The sequence below is a fragment of the Mustela lutreola genome, chromosome 6 (assembly GCF_030435805.1).
Source record: "Mustela lutreola isolate mMusLut2 chromosome 6, mMusLut2.pri, whole genome shotgun sequence".
Taxonomy (NCBI): Eukaryota; Metazoa; Chordata; class Mammalia; order Carnivora; family Mustelidae; genus Mustela; species Mustela lutreola.
In genome coordinates this window covers 23,998,853-24,024,586 of record NC_081295.1, presented here as the reverse complement: position 1 = coordinate 24,024,586, position 25,734 = coordinate 23,998,853, and the positions used below count along the sequence as shown (strand labels likewise).

The window sequence follows — 25,734 nt, the reverse complement described above, 5'->3', positions numbered from 1 at the left end:
TACATGAAGCACAGCATTTTTACCCAATAACAGGCAAAATCTAGAAACAACCCAAATGTCCACTAGCTACAGAACAGATAGAAAAACTAGTGTAGGGGTGCCTGGGTGGCTCAGTGGGTTAAAGCCTCTGCCTTCAGCTCAGGTCATGATCCCAGGGTTCTGGGATCAAGCCCCGCATTGGGCTCTCTGCTGAGCAGGGAGCCTGCTTTCCCCCTCTCTCTGCCTGTCTCTCTGCCTACTTGTGATCTCTGTCAAATAAATAAAATCTTAAAAAAGAAAAGAAAAACCAGTATATTCAGAAGATGGAGTATCACATACACACAAAGAATGGACAGCTTCTACATAAAACACACATGAGTGTCACGGACATAATGCTGAATGAAAGCAAGACGAACAGATTTCTACTTAAATGAAGTTTAAGAATAAGCAAAAGTAATCTATGGTAATAACAGCCAGAACTGGAAGGCATGGAGGTAGATGGGGGGTCACTGACTGAGAAGGGACACACGTGAGCTTTCTAGGGTGCTAAGGTTTTCTGTCTTAACCTGGGTATCACAGGTACATACATATGTAAAATTTGAGGAGCTAAACACACAGAATTTGAGCATTTTAGTGTATAACTCAAAGACAATGATGATAACAATAATAAACTTACACTCCCAACAACTCCATTTGCCTGTTTTTGTTTCTGTTGCTTCGACTGTGGTAAGGACACAGGTGTAGGTTTTTTTTTTAATGGTTTCTTTTTTTTTGATTTAGCAGTTTTCTTGGGTCCTTTGCTCTTCTGTTGCCATCCTCCTTTTGTCCTGTTCTTATTGGTATCACCCTGCTATAAATCACAACACACGTACACACTCAGAAGTTACAGCGATAGTTTCATTTGGGAGTCAGAGTAAGTTTTAGATAAAAATGGCTAAACTAAATGCTTTCACAAACTGAATTACTCTCCCATAACAATAAAAATCAATCAGAGAACCTAACAAAAGACTTCCTTCACCAGGAAAGAAAAGTAAGAAAAATCAAGCTTTACCCCATCTTCTGCTGGCTGTTCCTCTGCAGCACAAATAGACTGCTCCTTTTCAAATACTTCCTAGGGAAGAAAAATATGAAGTTTATCAACCTATATTTATCTTTCAGATAAAGTAATCTTTCAAAATAGATGACCAATAAGTTTTTTAACTTGTGACAACTGGGGGGGTAGGGAGAAGATCAGATTTTTAGCAATTACTAAACGATGTGTGCAAATTCAGCAATTACTAAATGACACTTCAAAAGTTACCTTCGGAAATATCTCACATCGGTCTTGAATACATTTTGAAAAGTACATTCTATTTGAATTTACAAATGCAATGACTTAAGATACATAAACTCACTATAAATTCAAGAATATTTCATTGTTTAAAATAACTATGGAAGTGCGCATGGCTGGCTCAGTTGGTAGAGTGTGAGACTCTTGATCTCAGAGTTCTGAGTTCAAGCCCCTTACTGGGGGTAGAGTTTACTTAAGAAAAACAAAATTTTAAAAATCTTTTTAAAATTAGTTACATATATAAATAAAATACATAAAGGGTGAAATACTGAGAAAACCCATATAATCTAAAAACATATCCACTATATAATCCACTTAGGATCAGAATAAAAGGCATAAATTTAGGATTTAAATTCCAGTAACATTTCAGTGAGAATCTATATTCGAAGATCATAAATGATGTTGGTTGTGTTTAATAAACGTCCTGGACTTACTAAAGCTAACAAATAGAAATAATGATAACTTAGGCTTTAAACTGTTAGCCTAATTCAGGGGTCTACAAACTATGGCCCATTGCCTGGTTTTCAAATAAAAGTTTTACTAGAACTCAACCATGCCTATTTGTGAATTCGGTAGTTGCTACAGAAACCAAGTGGCCCATAAAACCTAAAAATTTATTAATTGAACCTCTACAGAAAAAGTGTGCCAATCCCTAGTCTAATTCTACCATCTTCTGCTTCATTTCTTAGCTGGGTTCTAATACTTAATTACTCTGAGGTTCGGTTCATACAAGAAATTAAAGATAAATATTTGATTCTTTCCCTTCTCCAGGGCAATTGTTTTTTTTTTCCCTACCAATCACCCCAGAAGTGTCAACAGCCCAAGACCAATTTTTACTCATTTTCAGACTGGGAATTCCAAAGCATGTAGGTAATATAAATTTGGATTCTATGTCCAATTCTAGCCACTGGCTTTGAGGTTTCCTCTTCTCCCACTTCTCATCCAGTGTCCATAACACAAATGCTTCCTTACCACTTGTTACCATAAAATCAACATCTTTGATTTGATATATCCTACTACCAAGTATGCTTTTCTGACCAGATGTCTTAGAGATGGGGTTTAAAGGCAGAGTATGTTTCCTGCAGATATTCACAGGCTCCAGAGTAGAACAGGCTAAAATCTCCCACTAGTTGAATATGCAAAGTTAAAAATAGTACAGTCAATTAAAAATGAGTTACAACTATAGTTCTAACTTGGGAGGTAATATAAATATGTAACAGAAACTAAGAAAAACAAGATGTACAGGAAACATATACAATGTGATTGAATTTAATGAAAGGAAATCAGAAAAGTACCAGGGTATATATATATATATATATATATACATAAAGTGTAAAGGCCGAGGCAGTAAATATGAGCTCAGAGAAAGAGATGAAAGGATACACACAAGACTCAATTCTGGTCCTCTCAGACTGACAAGGGGTTTCCTGAGGGAGGTGGGTGAGAGAAGGAATCCATGATAGGGAAAGCATCATTTAACCCCACAGGTACTCATGCATTAGGTTCAATCATCTGAGTGGCAGGACTTTAGATGATTTTAATCTCTTCCTATACTTTTCTGCATTACTTGAAGTTTTTTCCCCAGCCAGCATGACTTTTTCAGATAATTAGAAAAAGAAAAATTTTCAATATAATTTAAAAAATTAAGAGTAAATTCAGAGTCGACCCAAGAAGGAATAGGTAAAGAAATTTCCAACAATAATCAATAATTAATCTTTATACAGTACTTTAAATACTATACTCACATTACCTTATTATTACAATGTTTTATAGGGAATTAACAAATCATCGCATGAAGAATTAATCTATTTTCAAGGGTTTTTTGTATGTAAAAATTAATGTGAAAAACTATGAATTAATGTGAAAATACATATTAGAACTTAAACACAAAACTTTTTTCCCTTTTTTTAATTTAAGTATAGTTGACACACAATGTTAAACATTAGTTTCAGGAGTACAACATAGTGATTCAAGAACTCCGTATGTTACACTGTGTAACCGTACACTATGTAACCGTATGTTACACTATGTAACCAAGGGTATTATAATACCCTTGTGCTATACTCTGAATCCCATGACTTACTTATTCAATAATCAGAAGTCTGTACCTCCTTTCCCCTTCACCTCTCAACATGTAACTTTTTTTTAACACATAACTGTTAAAGCATAAAAATAAAAAGAGATCACTTACTGCCATTGTTTGCCTTGTCAACTTAACCAACACTGTAACTAGGGATCCTACTGTGATGTTGTTGCTATCTTCATCATCCAATACTACAAGACGAGAGTAAACAATAAAATTCAATTTGGTATTTCAGTATTTCAAATATATTTTAAACTTAGTAACAAATATTTTGACTGTCTACTCTATATAAAACACTCCACTAGATGCCTTCAACAATGCACTCATTTATAATTTTTAAAATAGCTCTCTGAAGATTATTTCCACTTTAAAGAAAGGGAGGTTCAAAACTAAAGTGAAATGCCTGAGATCACATCATGGCTATATTGGCACTGCCAAGCTTCAAACCCTGGTCTTTTAAAACAAAGTATAATGTGAGGACGACTGTACCACAGCTTTCTTTCTTAGTGATATAAAATCTGTCACTCTATTAAATTGTGCAAACCTTGTATTCACAAGATTTTACCTATATGATCAATGCCGGTCTGCCTGTCAAAAATAAAATAATTAGAACTAGTATTCCAAGTCACATTAAATTTATTTCTTGGGGTGCCTGGGTGGCTCAGTGGGTTAAGCCTCTGCCTTCGGCTCAGGTCGTGATCCCAGGGTCCTGGGATCAAGCCCCGCATCAGGCTCGAGAGCCTGCTTCCTCTTCTCTCTGCCTGTTTCTCTGCCTATTTGTGATCTCTGTCAAATAAACAAAATCTTTAAAAAAAAATTTATTTCTTAAGGCAAGAACTTAAGAGTTTTGTTTACAGTAAAAACAAAAGCTTAAAAAGCTCTTGCAATTTAATTTTTTTGAAATCACATTTGCTACACATATTGCTAAAAGCTATTGAAGTAAACTTAACATTAAAATTAATAAACATTAAAATAAACATAAATGTTAAGATTAAAAAATAAAATAAATTATCCTATCTTATTTTCCTCCATTTTATCCTCCATTTTTCCTCCAAATTTTATCTCTAAGAGTTTTCTTCACTTTGTATTTCTCCTTACAGATTTTTCTAAGTTGGTTATGTTTATTTTACACAGATTTAGATTAGCAAACTCTGTTCTGGCCTACATTAACACGCCGCCAGTTGGAAAAGAACAGCCTCCAAGAAACTGAAACTGCTTTCTTCTCCATTACTGGCTGTGAAGTGCAACAGGTGGGCATCAAGAACAATACAATACAGTATCCTGGGTGGCTCAATCTATAAAGCATCCATCTCTTGATCTTGACTCAGGCCACAATCTCAGGGTATGGAGATCAAGCCCTGAGTCAGTTCCAAGCTGAGTATGGAGCCTGCTTAAGATTCTCTCTCCCTCTCCCTCTGCTCCTCCCCAACTCCCTCTCTGCCATCTCCCCGTAACCAACCAGCCCCTGCCTTGTGCTCTAAAAAAGAAAAAATAATAATTATTATTTAAAAAGAAGGATAAAATATCCTTTCTTCAATCTGGAAGTCTCCATTATCTCATATCAAACCTGGGCTACACATCTGTCAACACTGCACAACAACTCAGAGTTGCGTGAGCACCGCATGCGAATTAACAACTCTAACAATATCTACCTGCCATTTGAGGCTTTCAAGTGGAAAAAAGCCTACAGGAGATTCTAGACAACCTCTAAACAATGTGGGAAAGTGATCCACCATCTCTAGCACTTGATCTTGAAGATGCTCCTTTCCTGCTTCTAAAATTCTTCTACTCTCCCTTCTACTCATATTAACACATTTGGGTAGCACTGTGAAAATATAGTAAATGTCTATGCAAGATGCTATGGAATGAAATACATCATGAAGTTTCCCGGTAAGATCACAAGGAAATCCAAACTCCCCACAGTCCCAGTTTTCATTACATGTATCCTACACTCCAGCCAAAACGAAACCAGATCGCAATTTACTTTACCTCTCAAACACCCCAGTCTTTGAAAGCCATTTTTCTCTTTTCAATTCCATTAGAATGCAAACTCAGTAAGGAAGAAGTTTGCCTTACTAGTATTTCCCCAAAACCGAGAAAAATGAGTGGCACTCAATAGTTGTTGAATGAACAGACAGCATAAAGTCTGTGTCATTCACTTAACACTTGGCCTTATGTTTCTTTGTTTTTAATCCTAGGTCTACATCCTAATTCCTCAACTACACTATAAACTGTTTAAAGACAGATACCATTTCTAATACATCCTTGTATTCTTGGTCCCACAAAATTGTTCTCACAACAGGAACTTAATAAATGTCAAAATGCAGGATAAAGTTACAATGAAGGCAGGGAGCAACAATCTCTAATTCTGTCACCACCATAAGATACTATTATTCAGCTATTAAAACGGGCACTCATAGGACAATTGTGAAGGTAGAAAAATCAATTTTTCACCCCAGCAGACACAGAGACATGTTGAGAAAAACACATGAAATGTGGCACAGAACATGGCAATTTCCAAGGCTTACTAAAGTAAACTGGACTTTTAAAAATTAATTTTAGAAGTAAGCAGCTATTTCTTTTATACTAACAATGTACACTTCAAGTATTTTTTCAGTGCACCTGAAAATCTTTCATTCTTTGAAAAGTTAAGATATTCCTAAAATGTGAACTACAAAACAGAGTCCTCAGGCTTAATCTCATTCTGAGGAAGATAAAAGTAAGATTCTATGGGATTCTATCAGTGGTCTCAGAACTATTAAGCATATATCATATTCCATTACAGCCAATCTGACAGGTAAACTACAGTTCTGGGAAGTCTAATTACACATTATGATATCAAACGCTTTGAGAACTTTAACCCACATAAACAAAAGCCAATCTATCAAAAGGGGGAAAATGGTCAACAGCGAAACCTCCCACTTACCTTGTGATTTTATATCCATGGTCACATATGGGAAACTACCAAGGACAGCCATAACCTCTTCATATTTTTCATCTTCGAGGAAGTGCAGTAGATTGTGACGATCTGATTCTTTTAAACTCACCAAATCCTGAATAGTCTTAATTTTGTACTGAATTTCAAAAGAGAGAGAGAGAGAGAGAGAGAAAATAAATTCCAAAGTCATAGAATTTTTCACAAAAAGAAAATTAGCATGTTTCACTAAAACAAAATCCAGAAACTTTTAGAAAAATGCTAAGATTATACTGGGTCCCAAACTTGCAATGGTTCTACTTACAATCTTTCAACTTTACAATGCTGAGAAAGCAATGTGCTCAGTAGAAACTGTACTCTGAATTTTGATCTTTTCCAGTTCTAATGATATTTGACACCACACTATTGTTACGCTGGGGAGCAGCAGCGAACTGCAGCTTCCAGTCAGCCACGTGATCCATACAACCATTCCGTACCCATACAATCATTCGGTTTTTCACTTTCAGTACAGTATTCAATAAATTACATGAGACAGATATTCAACACTTTATTAAAAAACAGGCTTTGTGTTAGATGATTTTGCCCAACTGTAGGTTAATGTAAGTGTTCTGCGCATGTTTAAGGTAGGCTAAGCTAAGCTATGATGTTTGGTAGGCTAGGTGTATTAAATGCATTTTCGACTTAGGATATTTTCAACTTACGATCGATGGCTTTATGAGGATGTAACCCCACTGTAAGCTGAGGAAGATCTGCATACACATTTCAAAGCAAAAAATACAACTTTATAGCATTTCATGGCCTTTTATCCAAAGAAATTCAAATTTAGGATTTTTCTTTAATTACAAAGTTAATACAGGATAATTTTTTTCATTTAGAAAAAATAAAGTTAGGGGAAAAAAACAGTAATATTCATAGAATCTTGACCCAACCAAGAACAACTGTCATTTGATATGTTCAGTTTGCTGGCCCATATTTTCAATTTTAATGATAAAAACCTGTAAGAGTATGAACTTATCTCCAAGTACAACTACACCCTTAAAGTTTTACTATACAATATTCTCATTTTTGTTATTTTCTAAATACAGCTGTTTGTTACCGCAGTAATACCCATGGAGGCTTAAGGGATACTTAGAAAGTGTTAATTTCCAGGCATTTGATACTAGTTATTAATATTTTACTTTCACAGACAGGGCTTAGATCATGAGGAATGGACAATGCCCACTTTTTGATTACACAGTTTTCAATTAAAAATGTGAATAAATTTATAAGGGCAATACAATTAACTGAAAGGACAGAGAACCCATATGTGAATCTCTAATACACATTAGTTCTACCTTAATATGCTACCAAATCCAATGTCTATCTTCCACCCACTTTGTCTAATGTATACAAAGTAATGTTCAAAATCGCCTATCAGAATTATTATTTGCTTCTTCTTATATTTCCTCAAGTTTTTTCATTTATACATATTTTTGCCATATCTTAAGATTATCAGATCTTTACTATAGATTATATTACCTAAACTAGAAGTATCTTTATTTGATCTACTTGTGTTTTGAGAACTTGATTTTTTTTGGTCCTATTCAACCAATAAACCATTAGAGCCAGGCATGAAATGACTGGAAAGCACACAGTGCATTTTTACTTTGTATATTTATTTCTGATACCATCATATAAAGTCTTAATTGCTAAAATGCACTGACCTTCCCAAAGTAGTAAAATCACTTATAGCAGGTAAATAGTATAAAACACCTAATTAAGAAAATGCTAACAGAACCACTTTAGGGATAACTGTAGGGTGTTTAAGACATTCTAAATCTAAGAAATTCACAGTAAACCCTTCTAGAACACTTTTCATTTGTGTTGCCTTTAAGTAACATGACAAACTGTTTAAAGCAGATTTTAAAGTGGCAAAGAATTACCTTTTTATGATTAGAAACTCTCCTAAGATTGTCCTCTTCAATATGAGGGAGCTGTAGAAGGGGAGACTTAAACTGCTGAAGGCCCTGCACAGCCATCTGGGAAAGCTTCATGCAGTTTTCTAGGGATGCCAAAGTTGGAGCACGAAACTCCCTTTCTTAGAAAGAATAGGAGAAAAAGAAAAAACAAGGCTGGACTTTTTATATGTTCCAGAGTATATAACTCATTACAAAAACATGACTCATATGAATATCATTAACACCCCAAATTTTAAGATCATAGTGTTGATTTTCCTTTAGAAGTTGTAAGATCCAGTATGGAGGTTCCTCAGAAAGTTAAAACTACAACTACTCTATGACCCAGCAACTGCACTACTAAGTATTTACCCAAAGGATACAAAATAGAGATTTGAAGGGAGAATGCACCCTAATGTTTACGGTGGTATTATCAACAATAGCCAAACTATAGAGAGAGCCCAAATGTCCAACAATCAACGAATGGGTAAAGATGTGGTGTGCATATATACAAAATGGAATATTACTCAGTTATCAAAAAGCATGAAATCTTGCCATTTGCAACAATGTGGACAGAGCCAGAGTGTATTATGCTAAGTGATAAAAGTCAGATAAAGATTAAATACCACATGATCTCATTCATATGTGGAATCTTAGGAAAGAAAAGATGAACATATAGGAAGTGGGAGAGGGGAGGAGAGAGAAGCCCTAAGACACTCTTAATGATAGAGAATAAACTGAGGGTTGATGGAACAAGGTGGGTGAGGGATGGGCTAAATGGTGATGGGTATTAAAGAAGGCACTTGTTGTGATAAGCACTGGGTGTTGTATGTAAGTGATAATCACTGAATTCTACTCCAGAAACCAATGTTGCACTGTATGTTACTTCCTAAAATTAAAAAAAAAAAGTCATAAGATACCAAAAATATATAAACATGTTCAAATGCAACAATAATTATCCAACAAGCATTGGTTTAACAGAATAATTCTCTGCATCTCCTCCCAAAACAGTAAATTATCAGTATCAATAACATACTGATACTATGCCAAGAACTGACATCGGCCATAACAACAAACCACAACCATTATCTCCTTTCTTAAGGGTCTCCCTTTCCATTACTGACCACAAACTTCGTCATTCTTTTTTCTTTCCCCTCAATCTTTTTTCCCTTCATGCGAAAAATACTACATGTCAGATGAGTCATCATCACTTAAATTATTTCAAACTCATTGTTAAAATACAGAAAAACCTAACTCTAAAAATATTCAAAGGAATGAAAAGGTATCTTCAATCTTTACAAACAGTAAGTGACAAAACAATAAGACAATAAATAAATTCAAAAACATGAGTGTGATAAAGACTTTGCATAATGGAAAATATAGGAAAGAAGTAAGAAAAACCATGAACCAGAAGTTGGAAAGCCGATTCAACTTCTCTATAGGCAGAATTACTGTTGGTGCTCATAAATGCTGAAACTATGAAGTATACTCTGCAGAAGCTTGCAAGAAAAAGGACAACATAATTAATTACATTCCCACCTCACCTTCACGGCTCCGAGCCATTATTATTAGCTGGCAGATAACATTAACCATTTCTTGAAGCAGGGCAGGGCATTTTTTCAACATAAATTGCTGATCTGCAAAGCAAGAGAAAACCTGAAACAAATCATTCCACTTTTATAGTTAAAACATCTTTATCACCTATAGTCCTAGACTAATACTAAATTTAAGCTGTCCCAAAAATATTTCACATGACCTCAGAATTTTACAGGTTGAACACAACAGTTTCCCCTAAGCAGCAATGGCAAAAATCAGTCAGAGAACCCTAGCTCAGATTAGATGTTTTGAAGGCAATTTTTAGTATTATGGTGGCGTGCTTTGTAAGTTACCTCCCTTTTCTAGAAGAACAGTTTTAAACTTAATTCTAATCTTACTATATTTAAGAATCTTAAGAATCTTCTTGTGTACCTAACTATGAGTAAGTCCAAAGGCTAAGACTGAGAATAAAAGTTAACTCAATGCAGAAAGAGAAGGGGGAGGAAGGGGAAAGCGACAGACTCATTTTTACTGCATGTAACAGTTAACTATTAAGATCATTCATTGTGGTTAGTACTCAACCTAAAAAAGTATTTGTTCCCTGTTTCTTAGATAATTGGTAAGAAATGGAGATGGATTCACATCTGCAGAGAATATTAGGAAAATCAGAATTACTGATTAATTTGCAATTCCAACAATGCCTAAATAGCAATCCTTCATTCCATCACAAGTATCCTATCACCAATTACTGAACATCAACAAGCCTTGTTTTCAGAAGCATCTGATTACATTATTGGCTTCAAAAAGGGACAGATGAAGAGGGGCTTTATTCAGAAAGAATATTTATTCCCTAGGAATAATAATTTTCTTTTGAAACTTCAAATGAAGTAATACCAAGTAAAGAAGAAATGACAAATTCATAACACCCCTGGAAAAAGCACTGTCCTAGCCACTGCTTTTCTTTTACATAGAGATGAAGCTCCAAGCTATTTAGGAAGCTTTCAATAAAGATTAAACCCTAATCAGGAATCACTGCTGGAGGTGATGGTAGAAGTGGCGGTTGACTGAAATATTTGTTGTGAAATCCATTTTTCTTCCCCCGAACAGCTTGAAAAGCTTATAAAATCTTTTTGAAAAAGTCACTAGAAATTACTATATAATCTGCAACTGAATAAACATTTCTCAAAGTATTTTCTCACCTTGAAATACTAAATTTTAACATTTATCAAAATATCTTACTTTAGACCTTCAAAATATTTGTGAATTATGCAGCATAAAGATTTCTTTTTAAAAGGTCCTTGAGCAATTATTTGAGGAAAAAAAAAACAGGACCAAAACACTGCACCACGAGGTCTAATTAAATGCACTGCTTCTGTACCATTAAAACCCTGCAGAGGGACACCTGGGTGGCTCAGTCAGTTAAGCACCCGACTCAGGTCATGATCTCAGGTTCGTGAGATGGATCCCCACCCCAGGCTCCATCCTCAGCTTCAAGTTGGCTTGAGAGCCTTTCCCCCTCCTTCTCCCTACCCCAGGCTCATGTGTGCTCTCTAAAATAAATGAAGTCTTAAAAAAAAAAAAACCCTGCAGATATTAGAATCATACCTTCTTCAAGGGTCTCAGGAATTTTCATTCTAGCAAGATGAGATAGTAAAAGAACTCTGGCTTTCAGGCTATATGGGCAGGTAAGTGGAGGTTCATTCTTCTTTAAATTAATGCTGCCAATTTCTCTGATTAGCTAGAGTAAATAAAATAATTATTAAAAAAGATACCTAAAAAAGCATTAACCTTAATACCTAAATGCTTGTACCAAGGAATCTGGGCAATAGGCCTAACCTGAGGTATTAAAATATTATCTGTTGGTCTGCTTGTGGCATCTTTATTATACTGAGGATCAAATTCAGAGGCTCCAGCCAAAACCATGATAAGACCTGAGAAAACAAAAGTAATATGAAGGTAAATAAATACATTTGCTCACCTAATAATTTCCTCTCCTATGATATTTCATTAATGCTACACTAAGGCAATTTTCCACTTGTTTGTAAAGCTAAAAATCATCTGAACTCCACTAACAAGTATTCATTTTTCCCATAAAAAACATTTCACTTTTAAAAACACGTACAATATTACCTATCACAAGTAAATAGAAATACACATCAAATTAAGGGCCCTGAAGCACTGGATGCATGAAAATCAGTTCAAACAGCATTTGTTTCTAGACTTAAGTATATATTCCACTGAAACTTTCTATAGAGTAATTATTAAGTAATTATTAGCTAATTACAGAGTAATTATTAAATTACTACTAATAAGTAATTATTAAGTAATTATTGATAACTATTATATGAAAAAGAGGGGACTCCATAGTTAAGCAAGGCTGAGAAACAATGAGTTAAAAAGAGTTTTAGGTGCCTTTACTTCATGACTTCTCAGAGTCTTAAGTAAACTGAAATACTCTAATTTACAGAAATTTTTATTATGGAATTCTGGAGGGTTTATGGGAAGTGTTCTTTGATGTACACATGATTCGCAGCCACATATACTATTAGCATTACTTGTTAGCCCATACACGCTCTTTAAAGACTGGCACTACAGTCATCAATCTTACCTTCTCGCAGAAAATACATACAATGTATTCACAAAAAGCAGGACAGTACAGAGGTTAACAGCATAGACCCTAGAGTTTCACTCCCTAACTAAATGACCTAGGACAATGTTCTTCACCTCTCTATGGGCCTCACTTTCTAAGAACATGCCTGACACACAGTAGGCACAGTATATGTGTATGCCATCACTACCCTCAAATGTTTCATGAAACAACTATTCCTAAAACAGCTATACAATATATGATGCCAACACTAAAGTAATCAAGGATACATAACCAAGCCTACCAGCAGCTAAACAATGCTTTTCAGGCAGAACTGTGTAAGGAAAAGTGTCACCATCAGAAATAGAAATCATGATCACTGATGCAAAAAACACATTAAAACACATTATAAACATGAAGCACTTTCCATAAGAGGGTTTCTATATTAATACTTCAATTCAACATAAGGAAAAGTGATATATGTGTGCAAAATGGAAAGTAACAGCCACTTGCTCCTCAGAAGTAAAAGATTTGCTCATTCCAAAAATAAAAGATCTGTTCACATAGTCATAAGATTCTGAGAAGTCTTTTTCTATCAAAAAAAATTAATAAAACTGGCAAATCAAAACTACAGAAAACTCCATTTAGGTTTTGGAACAAAAATTTTTTAAAATTTGTATCTTCCTTTTTTTTTCCCCTAAGGAGGGGAAGGAGGGCTTGTCTATGTCTATAAGTTCTACGGAGCAGTGATTCTGAAAGGCAATACTATATGCTCCAAGGATGAAATTTATAATGTTAGCTTTATGGAATCAAATAAAGTATTTTAGATGGAACTTTTTTTTTCCATAAAGAAATTCTGAAATAAAACTCTGGGAATGAAACACTCTGGCAATTTTCTTTCAACATATCCAAGACCTCTACTTATTTTATTGAAACTAATACAGTATATTGCACTGATTTAGGGCCTGGAAACCAGACTGCTTGAGTTCAATCCTAATTCTACCACTTACTATATGCATCCTTAAGCTCAGTTTCCCCAACTATAAAATGTGCTTAAAAACAGTAACTTACTTATGGGAGCAAAATAAAGATTAAATGAGTTAACACATACATATTCCCTAGCAATGCCTGGTATACAACAAAATACTCAAGAAATATTAGCTAGTATTTTTACAAAATTAACCACATGAAGCTTTACCATAAAATTTTTAGGGGGAAAAATATATATATATGTATAGCTGAGTAAGTGGTAATAACAGAAATACAGTACATGTGAACAAAGAGTGTTAGCATTCTCCTCCAGCTTTAGTTATATGAACAGAATACAAAACTGAAATGAAATGTCTCCAATTGACTATGTGTCATATAAATGATTCAGAAAATAAAATCATAGCTACTTAAAATTACTTACGTTTCATATCCATATTTCGGGTTTTATAAACAAAATATGTATAAATCTGTGTTGTGCGTATTAGGATCTGGTCTCCACTATAGCGTATTGAGCGATACCACCAAGAGCCCTAAAATGCAAATAAAATTAAACAATAAATAAAGCATCAAAATAAAGCATCAAAATCACAATAAATATTAGGTTTGATGCAGAGTATGTTTCTGGTCAAATTTTCTAACTGTTCATAAAACAAGTAACAATACCTGAACTTAAGAACAAATGCTTTGTTACATATTTCAAATTATTCAGCTAGTATTTATACTGCCCAACACCTAAACATCAACCTACCTCACTACATACATAGCATTAAAACATTTATGGTTCATTTGAAGACAAAACAGAAACAAAACAACCCACTGCATAAAAGCGACAAGCTGGTTCCTGACACAGTTTGTATTTAATAAATATTTGGTAAGTTAGAGTACAGGAGCAATTTTATAGTTGATACGCTATTTCATTCACATGATTCCATATAGCTGGATCCTCACACAACAAACCTATGAAGAAGGCAAGATGAGTTAATTATCAAGCTTACTACAGGGACTCAGAGGAACTATAAGCCCAGACAGAAAATCACCAGTTACAAAAGAAACAGTAAAATCATAAACTTTATGTCATCTCCATATTGAGTATTATGAAATAGTTTTTAAAAATGAAGTTGCTCTGTATGTTATAGCTCCAATATAGAAAACAAAAAAGTCACAGAACAATACATACAGTAAGATGACATTTTTTTTTTAAAGTGTGTCTGTATATACAATCTATAGAAAACTATCTGAAAGGGGTGTCTGGGTGCCTCAGCTGGTTAAGCATCCAACTCTTAATTTCTGTTCAGGTCATGATCTCAGGGTTCTGGGAACCGGCCCTGCACTGGGCTCCATGCTCAGCAGGGAGTCTGCTTGAGATTCTCTCTCTCCCTCTCCCCCTACCCCTCCCCCCTCAAAAATAAATAAAAAAATTTTTTTAAATCTCAAAGGGATAATACCAAACTTATCGGTGATTATCCTAACAAAGAAATGAAGTTGATGAAGGTGATAAAGGAAGACATTCTAAACTCTAAATACACCTGTATTATTTCAGTTGTGTTTAACTTTTGTATCAGGAGGAGATACATACTTTAATATACTCAAATGGTATCACCTTTAGAAGACCTTTAAAGTTTAGCTGAATATAAGATTCTTAAAATTCAAGGATCCATGTATTCTATTCTAATACAAATTGCAATCTTATAGGGAGACTCCAAAGCATGCCATCAATTCCCTTTCCAAAAATTGTTAATAAAGAGTTAGAACTTACTACAACAACGGGAAGGATAACCATGAATGCTAATCCATATACAAGTAAAACCTAGAATTGAAAAGAAAATAATTATGGTTTTCACATGTCAATTATAACATTTAAGAACACTTATATTTTAGGCCTACATGGGGGAGGCACTCTCAGAAACACTCCTCACATATTATTTCATTTAATCCTTATTTTCAAACTTAGTGAGAAAGGTTCCATTATTATCTCTCTTTTGCAAACAGAGAACTTGCAGCACACACAGGTTACATAGCCACTAAGCGGTGGATCCAGGAGCGGAATCTAGGCATTTTGACTCTAAAAATGTATGCTTTTATCCACTATAATACCTTTTAATCTGCTGAGTAGGTAACACCATCAAACCAGCTTTATAAATGATATTTTCCATCCAGTCAGATACTTACAGATGCACACCTTAGCAAGTAGTTAGTGTCTTAGAAATAAATAATAGAAGCCTACTTCCCAATCAAGGAGCAACTTCATAATGTTTTGTTGACAAGTAATTTCTATCTATTGGTCTTAGGTTTTCCTACTACTACTTGATCCCAAATCAGTTAGCTAACTACCTTTCTCTTCTCCAGTATTCCCACAGTAATTCTAAGCATGACAGACTTTTATATATAAAACCATTTACCCCTGAAGATGATGAATGCTTGTCAGCCATGAAATAACATTAAACAGCCATTTTTCTAAACAAATTACAGACTATATGAATTTTGTTTTTTATTGCTTCAAAGATAGCCCCTAATTGTTTTTAAGAAATGTGAAATAGGGAAACATCTATTCTTAGTTTATCTTAGTTAAGAGGTTTTAGAGTTGTAGCATTACCACTGATTAAAGTCTGATAGCCTGGGGTGCCTGGGTGGCTCAGCTGGTTGAGTCTGCTTCAGATTCTTTGTCCCTCCCTCTCGGCCCCTCCTCTCTCTCCCACGTAAATAAAATCTTAAAAAAAAAGAAAATCTGATATCCTACTGCCTCCCTAAGTACCACAGGGAATATATACAGCATTTAGTATACCTTAACATTATAATTTAGCTTGGATAAATGCGAAATGAAGGATAATTTAAATTTTGAGTACTATTTAAGATACCATATAAAATCATAGTTCTCCAAACCAAGGATAAGACCTGACCTGAAACTGCTCCAAAAAAAAATCACAACTTTAAGGTTTTAAAACTACATTTAAAACACACTGCCCAAACAGCAACCGAATGAGAACCAATTCTTTTTTCTATCACGTAAAAAGTTTTCACAGTACAGTTACATTAAAAACAGCACATCAGTATTTTGTTATAGCTCTCTTTATATTACTAAGATATATTTAACACATTATAATGTGTCTTATTTACATGCACTCACCAAAATTGAGTTTTTCTGGTCGACAATCCAAGCTGGCAAGGCAATTCCAAAGCTTGTGGCTAAAATAGAAAGAGTTATTTCAGAAGAATCTCCACTTTCAGTTTTATTATTTAGTTATATCCTGAAATTCTGCCTCCCAACTTCCCCCACCCCCAAAAAAGCTTTGAGAATGATTATATAATATGTGTTCCCATTGCATAAAAGTTAATGGATTTTTCAGGGAGGGGGAGAGAGAATCAACCAAAGTACATGAATTTCTCCTTAGTAAATCTAAATTCCTGGGTATGCAAACACCATGAATATACAAGAAAATGTCTAAAGTCAATAAAGAAAAACAGATTGTTTTCATACAACTTTTATCAACTGCTAGCTGGAAATTCTGAATAATTACAGTGATTACTCATCTCATCAATCCAACCTAAGTTCTACCTTTCAAACTGGTTGCTAGAAAGAAAAATAAAGTAAAAATTAGCTAAAGAGAACTCATTTACATAATCTATTTAATTCCTTGAGTTATAATTTTCTTATCCACAAACTAAAAAGATCAAAAAATTCCTTTCAATCTATTAATATTTTCATTTTATACATATATATACACACATACACACACATAAATACACACACACACGCCACATCACCAGTAATTTTTAATTATTATTTACCACACCTTGAGGGCCATCTGGATTTCCAAACTCTTCCCAATTTTTCCGCGACTCTTCATCAGTTAAACTATCATTAAAAGAATAAAATTGCAAAATTAGAAAACCATATCTGAAAAGTACTCATATATACAAACTCTATTAGCTAACCAACTCATTTTTATAGATATTAATTTTAGAAAATCAAGAAAAGCCTCTCTGAAATCAACAAAAAAAAAGAGGAAAGCAAGGAGTTCTACATTTAAGTAAATGAGAACTACTGAGCCTTCATAGAAATTCCTAGTTGGCCCATGGGTTCTCAAGTTTTGCCAGTTCAAGCTGGAAGATAAAACTTTAAAAGTTACTACATTTTCCTGAGAAGGCAGGGAGGATTATAGGTGACTTTTTTCTTATATCCTTATATATTTTCCAAAATTTCTTCAGTGACCCTTATTTATACTTTAATAATATGTACCTACTTATAAACTTAATAGAAATTGATAATAATCCCTCCAAAACTGGTACCACATTCTCAAAGGAAAAAATCAACACCTTTAAAATTCCATTGCTATAGAAAAGGTCATTTGCATTATGCTGAGGTCACAATTTTCTCCTAAAACAAATGCCAGAAGGACTTGGAAAATACCTGCTAAAGCAAGAGTTTCCTAACCCAGCAATATAAAAATGACAGAGTGATTTTTCGAACACGTAATAAGAAATATAAGTCTTGATCTGGGCCATGGCAAGGCACAGAATGAAAGTGGTTTTATTCCAGGTCCCAAAATAGATGTTAAAAACACACTAAAAGAAAATTCAATTCCTTCAAAAACTTTACAATGTTATTAAGCAGACAAGGCAGACACACACAAAATGATGAGTAACATCATAAGAAAGGCATTTTTTGAAGACCAAGTGGCAAAAGATTATGTTTATGTCCAAATCAAATTTTAACCTTTCCAGAACATACACACATAGGATAGAATGTAGTTTTCTATTCAACAAGAGAGAAAATACAGAAGTTCCTTTAAAAGTATAGCAAAAATTTTCAGTGATTTCAATTTTTATTCTCTAAACCATAATTTCTATTTGTTATTATTTTTTTAAGTAAGCTCTATACCCAACGTGGGGCTTGCACACTCTACCGTCTCAGCCAGCCAGGTGCCCCTAATTTTTTTTTTTTTTTAAAGATTTTATTTATTTATTTGACAGACAGAGATTACAAGTAGGCAGAGAGGCAGGCAGAGAGAGGAAGGGAAGCAGGCTCCCTGCTGAGCAGAGAACCCGATGTGGAGCTCAATCCCAGGACCCTGGGATCATGACCTAAGCCAAAGGCAGAGGCTTTAACCCACTGAGCCACCCAAGCGCCCCCTAATTTTTTTTTTAATTGAAGTAGAATTAACACACAATACTGCATTAGTTTCAGACATACAAAATAGAGATTGACAAATTTAAGAGTTATGCTATGTTTACAAGTGTGGCTACCATCTTTCGCACAATGCCATTATGATACCATTGACTATGTTCCCTATGACTTATTTTTTAAAATCCCCTTTTATTCCCATGACTTATTTTTTCTGTAAATCTGTATCTCCTACTCCCCTTTACCCAATTTACCTATCCCCCCATCCCTGCCCCTTCTGGCAACCTCAGTTTGTTCTCTGTTTTAATGGGTCTGTTTCTGCTCTTCGGTTATTTGTTTTCTAAGTTCCACATATAAGTGAAATCATACGGTATGTCTTTCTCTGCCTTATTTCATTTAGCATAATACCCTCTAGGTCCATCCATGTTGTTACAAATGGCACGATCACATCATTTTTTATGGATGAATAACAGTGTGTGTGTGTGTGTGTGTGTGTGTGTGTACCACATCTTCCTTATCCACTCATCCATCAATGGACACTTGGGTTGTTTCCATATCTTGGCTATTATATACTGAAATAAACATAGGGGTGCATGTATCTTTTTGAATCAGTGTCTTTGCTTTCTTTAGGTAAAAACTCAATAGTGGCATTGAGTGCCACTCAATTGAGTGGCTCATATGGTATTTCTATTTTTAATATTTTGAGGAACCTCCACACTATTTTCCATGGTGGCTATACCAATTTACATTCCCACCAACGGTGCATGGAAACTGCCACATCCTTGCCAACACTTATTTTTCTTTTTGATTATAGCCATTTTGACAGACGAAAGGTGATAACTCATTGTGATTTTGATTTGCTTTTCCCTGATTAGTGCTGTTGAGCATCTTTTCATGTGTTTATTGACCATCTATATGTCTTCTTTGGAAAAATGTCTATTAAGGTCTTCTGCCCTTCTTTTAATTGTATTGTTGGTTTTCTGGTGTTGCATTATGTAAATTCTTTATATATAATTTTGTACATTAACCCCTTATTGAATATATCTTTGCAAACACCTTCTCCTATTCAGCAGGTTGCCTTTTTGTTTTACTGGCTTCCTCCACCGTGCAAAAGCTTTTTATTTTGGTGTAGTCCCAAAAGTTAATTTGTGCTTTTGTTTCCCTTGTCTTACAATCTTTTTTAAAATCTTTTTAAGTAGGCTCCATGCCCAATGTGGGGCTTTAACTCACAACCCTGATATCAAGAGCTGCATGCTCTATTGACTGACTGAACCCACCAGGCATCTCTGCCTTGTGATTTTTATCTAGAAAAATGCTGCTATGGCGGATCTCAAAGAAATTACTGCCTATGTTCTTCTAGGTGCTTTATGGTTTCAGGTCTCATAACTAGGTCTTTATAATCTATTTTGAGTTTATTTTTGTGTATGATGTAAGAAAGTGGTCCAGTTCAATTCTTTCACATGTAACTGTCCAGTTTTCCCAGCATCATTTTTGAAGAGACTGACTTTCCCCATTATATATTTTTGCCTCCTTTGTAATAGATTAATTGACCGTATAAATGCAGATTTATTTCTGGGCTCTCTATTCTGTTCCCTTGATCTGTGTTCTATTTTTGTTCTATTTTATACAGTTTAGTTACTTTAACTTTGTAGTATATCTTAAAACCTGGAACTGTTATACTTCCAGCTTTTTCTTCAAGATTGCTTTGGCTATTTGAGGTCTCTTGTGGTTCCATCTAATTTTAGAATTATTCTAGTTCTGTGAAAAATGCTATTGGTATTTTGATAGGGGTTATATGGGATTCGCAGATTGCTCTGGGTAATACAGACATTTTAAGAATATTAATTCTTCAATCCATGAACACTGAATATCTTTCCATTTATTTGTATCATCTTTAATTTCTTTCATAAGTGTTTTATACAGAGTACAGAGGTCTTTCACCTCCTTAAGTTTATTTCTAGGTATTTTATTCTTTTTAATGCAATTATAAATGAAATTGTTTTTTCTTAAATTCTCTTTCTGCTATTTCATTATTAGTGCATAAAAATGCAACCAATTTCTAGGTATTAATATTGTATTCTACAACTTTAGTGAATCTATTTATTACTTTTAGAAGTCTTTTGGTGGTCTTTAGGGTTTTCTGTGTATAGTATCATGCCATCTGCAAAAGGTCACAGTCTAACTCTTTCCTTACCACCATGGAAGTCTTTTACTTATTTATTTTTTCTTGTCTGACTGCTTTGGCTAACACTTCTAGTACTATGTTGAATAGAAGTGGTCAGAGTGGACATCCTTGTCTTAGCTCAGTTTTTCACCACTGAATATGATGTCAGCTGTGGGTTTTTCATATATGGCCTTTATCATGTTGAGGTATATTCCCTCTAAGAGTTTAGGGAGAGTGTTATCAAAAAACAGATGTTGAATTTTACAAAATGTTTTTTCTGAACCTATTGAGATGATCACCTGATTTTTATTCCTCCTTCTATTAATGTGGTGTATCACCCTGACTGATTTTGCAAATACTGAGACATCCTTGCATCTCCAGAATAAATCCTACTTGATTGTGGTGAATGATCCTTTTAATGCATTGTTGAATGTGACTTGGTAATATCTTGTTGAGGATTTCTGTACCTATGTTCATCAGGGATTGAAAATATTTTAAACTTACAATTTGGTCATTTATGAAAACAAGTACATTGACATCTTCAATCCCCTTTTAACTTTAACTCCACTTATACCATTTGATCTAAGTCCACAGAAAAATACAGAAGCCAACAAAAAGCACTGTAGAGAGGTTGCAAGTTTGTAAGAAGGGGTGCCTATAGTGGCTCTTTTTTGCTAAGGGAGGGATATTTCTCAAAAAATTTTGCCTCGGTTTCCCTGTACAACTGTCCACTTACCCAGGGCTTTTGCTATTATTTTTCTTCTAATCGGATTCTTTTCCCCAAAATAATTATCTGCTCTTTCTGATGATGGCAGCATAATAAACTGCTCTATTCTTCATACAAGGCCCTCAGATTTTGCAAAATAAAGTATAGCTCACATCATAAAAGCACTTGATTTTTTTCAAACTGCACACACAGCTAATTACCATTCCAATAATTCACTCATTAAGCTAACTTTGCACAACTGGTGTGTGACAGGCTCCATGCTCCATACTCAATCAAATTAAAGGAACTACATCATAAACTTTTTAAAGAAAGCAACATTTTTGGCTACTCATTAGTGCTTCAGTATAACACCATTCCTAAAGCCTAAAGCACTTAGAAGTCATGTAATTCTAGGGGTGCCTGCGCAGCTCAGATGGTTAAGCATCTGCCTTCGCTCAGGTCATGATCTCTAGATCCTGGCATCAAGCCCCCTGTAGGGCTCCCTGCTCAGTGGGGAGTCTGCCTCTCCCTCTGCCTCTCTCCTTGTTTGTGCTGGCTCTCTTGCTCCCCCTCCCTCAAATGAATAAATAAAAAATCTTTTAAAAAAGTCATGTCATTTTAGTATAATTCATTTATAATAAGCTTAAACAAGACCAATGATGTTAACAAAATTTTTAAAAATTCAATTGAGTATAAAGTTTCCTAAACATGATTATATCCCTTAACTTTGCAGGTAGGAGGTTGTGTCATAGATTCTATTAGAAATCTGAGAAAAGTCTCTAACCCTTCTGACCCTGGAAAATTGCATAGTTACAAATACACATAAATTCTGTATATAGTTTCAGGGGCCCCAGATTTTATATCCTGATCTAGAGAATGTTTTCACTAAATTATAGGTGAATGACCCCGAGTTCACTACATAAAGCTAAGTTACGTATTCATGCATAGGAACACATGAAAACATGTTTAAAAAAATTGAGCTTTAAAGTAACATCTACATTTTCCACTTGTTATAAAGTAGCTTAAACATGGGTTTTTACCCAATACCAAATCCCAACTATATCCAAAAGAAACCAGAAACTATGAACCAGAAAATCCAACAGTTGGTCTAACTCTTCAAAAATAACCAGACTTCCTTTCCTTTAAGTTAGAAACCGGTATGAAGCAATAGGAATGACCCAGCTTGTTAATATAATGGGCAAATAAGAGAAGAGAAAATATCCTGAATAGCCAAAGCAAATTCTAAAAAAACTCTGCAGTTCAAAGCCTGTAAATGCATTCCAAAGGCTGCCTGAGTTATACTTAGGCTGCTAGGACTATGCATAAAATGGGAACTTCAATCAGCCAGAACTTATATTTATCTAATCCATTTATACTTCCACAAGTTACAAGATCTCAAAGTTCTGGGTCCCATAATCATTTTACTCCTTCATGTGTCTGATGGACCATCAACTATTTAATACATTTTACTTAAAAAACATTTTTTAAAAAGATTTTATTTATTTGATGGAGAGAGACACAGCGAGAAAGGGAACACAAGCAGGAGGAGTGGGAGAGGGAGAAGCAGACTTCCCACTGAGCAAGAAGCCCGATGCGGGCTCCAACCCAGGACCCTCGAATCATGACCTGAGCTAAAGGCAGACGCTTAATGACTGAGCCACCTAGGCACCCCTACTTAAAAAAACATTCTAAAGCTTGATCATACAATTAAGTTAAAACCAAAGGCCAAATATTATTCTTTTGTACTTTTTAGGATAGAGACCATACAAGATAAAGAGTCAGATTTCCAGTAACCTGAGAACAAAATCATGAACTTAAGAATGTTACAATACCTGAAAACTGAGAGGGGGGAAAAAATCAAAGGCACTAAAATTAAAACTACCAATAAAACAATCTTAGCTATCTTCAGTTTTTCTCAAATTACCTGAAGACAGCGACTAAAGCACTGAAACACTTGTGCAATGAAAGTAAATGCTTGGAGAAGACACAATGAAAAAACGGGGAGACACCAACTGAAAGACACAATCTGGAGAACATCTGCTATGCAGAAAACAAAATGTAGCACATGCTTTAGGAAGTTCCTGAAGACACTGCTTTATCACAGAATCATATATATATTTATATATATATATATATATATATATATATAAAAACAAGCAACTCACAAAAGAAAGGAAAGGAGACACAGTCAATACACTTTCATTAAGCACAAAATGAGCATTTTCCAAACTTCTATAAGTCATATACCACTTGCACTTGCTATCACATCTGAGTATCCTATTTACTTCTTCTTTTTTCTTTTAAGATTTTATTTATTGATGTGACATAGAGACAGAGACCGTACAGAAGCAGGGGAAGTGACAGGCAAAGGAAGAGGGTGAAGCAGGCTCCCTCTTGATCCCAGGACCATGCAATCATGATCTGAGTCAAAGGCAGATGCTTAACCTACTGAGCCACCCAGGCGCCCTTCCTATTATTTACTTTTATTTTTAAAATCAGCACAAAATTATACATCACTGAGTCCTCTAAAAATAGACAACATCTTGTCTGTATTTTACTCTTTAATTTAACATAAGAGCTGAATGAGGGCATGCCTATAAGTCTTGAAGAATCCAGCTAACATTTATCTCTTGTCATATTAACACTCAAGGAAAAACTACCTCTAATTTTATATACTCTACCCTGTTTCCCAGAAATTAAACTAATCTTCAGATAACTTAATGAGACAAGCTACTTTTCCAAAATAAGAGAAATAGAGCTTGTCTAAAAAAAGGCTAGAAATGAAAACAAGGTATAAATATATCCTCTTCTAATCAGAATGCTTAGAAAATTAATTAACATTATCATGTACTACTTAGGTACTCTCATTGTACCTAATACTTAGGTAATAATGTTAATTAATTTTCTAAGCATATACTTAATTTAACCAACTTCACAGGGCAAAAGCACTACTCTAAGATACTTAGAATTCAAGTTTAGTTAAATTAGCAGTTTAGGGTTGGTCAGGCAGTTCCATAAATAACAGACTCAACATATAAGGTCAATATTTAAAAGCATATGATAACTATTTTATTCAAATAAAAAACTATCTTTACCACTCCTAAAAATGTGTAATGGGTCCTATGATACTTACGCTGCATAAGCTTTTGCTATCCTCATGAACATAACTTCATCACCTCCTTTATCTGGATGATATTTAAGTGACAGCAAACGATACTGTTTCTTAATCTCTGCTACTGTTGCCCCCTAAAAAGAAAGCTTTGTTTCAGTAAAAATAAGCACAATGCTGTAAAAACATAATTCATCCCATTTTGAACTTTAAACATAAATTACTCAACATTTTCAGAAAGAGAAAATGTTTTCTTCCTATATATATGCTGTCCCATAAGTTTCATACCATGTATTTTTTAAATAAAAATATACTTATTTTGTCTAATGTTTATTTTATTGAGCACCCACTTGATATTGTGTGGTATACTAGGCACCAATGATTTAAGAATGAAACCACACAATGTCATATTAAAATAAAATAAAAGGATAGTAACATTTAAATGATCATAGTAAATTAAGTCTGTCAAGAAATTCTCAAATCAAAGGTTAACTTCTTTTCTAAGAAATAATCAGAAGAATATCTGGTTTCATTTGTTTACCAATATTTTAATATTAAACACTCAAGAAGTTTACCTTAACTGTTTCCTAATTAGACTCAATTTCTATTAAAAATTTTCATATTGATTTTTATGGCATTAAATTGCCCCCCCAAATCTTTTAATCTTAAAAAAACTCTCTTGATGACCATAATCATCACAAAAAGAAAAATCAGAAGATATGATGCAAATTCAGCTTTTCCAAAACAGAAAACTAGAAGACATGTTTTGTATTAGTATTACATGAATACCTGGATAAAGCCATCTACTGAGCAAATACTAGAAGTAAAGAAAGTGGTTTGGGGAAAAAATGGAATGAGCACTAGATTCAGTTTGACTCCAGACAAGACACAAATTTTCCAGGCCTCATTTTCTCCACTGGAAAAAAAGGCTAGATGGTCTCCAGCATTCATTTCAGTCCTAACTTTCCACTGATTTAAAAGACTAATTTTCTATTGGGACCCATCTCAATCAAGTTCAATCAAGAGATTACCTAGGGAGTATAGCCAAGGTTAACCTCAATTTCCACTAACAATGAAACCAGTTCTTTGTAAGACCTAAAGACTTAACACACTGCTTTAGTGTCAACTAACACAGGATCATGAGATTTTTACCCTCCAAGTAACATAAATGAACCTCCTGGTTTTAACTTTGCATTAAACCAATCTTACAAAAGTCTTTTAAAAATATCCTAACTTCTCATCTCATTTTTCAATATTCT

The 25,734-nt window shown here is 34.3% G+C and overlaps 1 protein-coding gene across 1 annotated transcript in view; it reads right to left on the bottom strand.

The window, feature by feature from the left end:
• Positions 1-25,734, bottom strand: part of SEC63 (SEC63 homolog, protein translocation regulator) — a 71,989-nt gene that overhangs the window by 23,989 nt on the left and 22,266 nt on the right. Inside the window, exons 4-16 of the mRNA XM_059176942.1 lie at positions 24,500-24,612; positions 17,166-17,227; positions 16,499-16,557; positions 15,131-15,181; positions 13,796-13,904; positions 11,634-11,728; positions 11,403-11,535; positions 9,806-9,898; positions 8,250-8,404; positions 6,319-6,466; positions 3,501-3,583; positions 1,031-1,090; positions 656-829 (exon numbers count right to left, since the gene is read on the bottom strand). Coding sequence (XP_059032925.1) covers positions 656-829; positions 1,031-1,090; positions 3,501-3,583; positions 6,319-6,466; positions 8,250-8,404; positions 9,806-9,898; positions 11,403-11,535; positions 11,634-11,728; positions 13,796-13,904; positions 15,131-15,181; positions 16,499-16,557; positions 17,166-17,227; positions 24,500-24,612 — 1,335 coding nt within the window. The remainder of the gene's footprint in view (positions 1-655; positions 830-1,030; positions 1,091-3,500; positions 3,584-6,318; positions 6,467-8,249; positions 8,405-9,805; positions 9,899-11,402; positions 11,536-11,633; positions 11,729-13,795; positions 13,905-15,130; positions 15,182-16,498; positions 16,558-17,165; positions 17,228-24,499; positions 24,613-25,734) is intronic.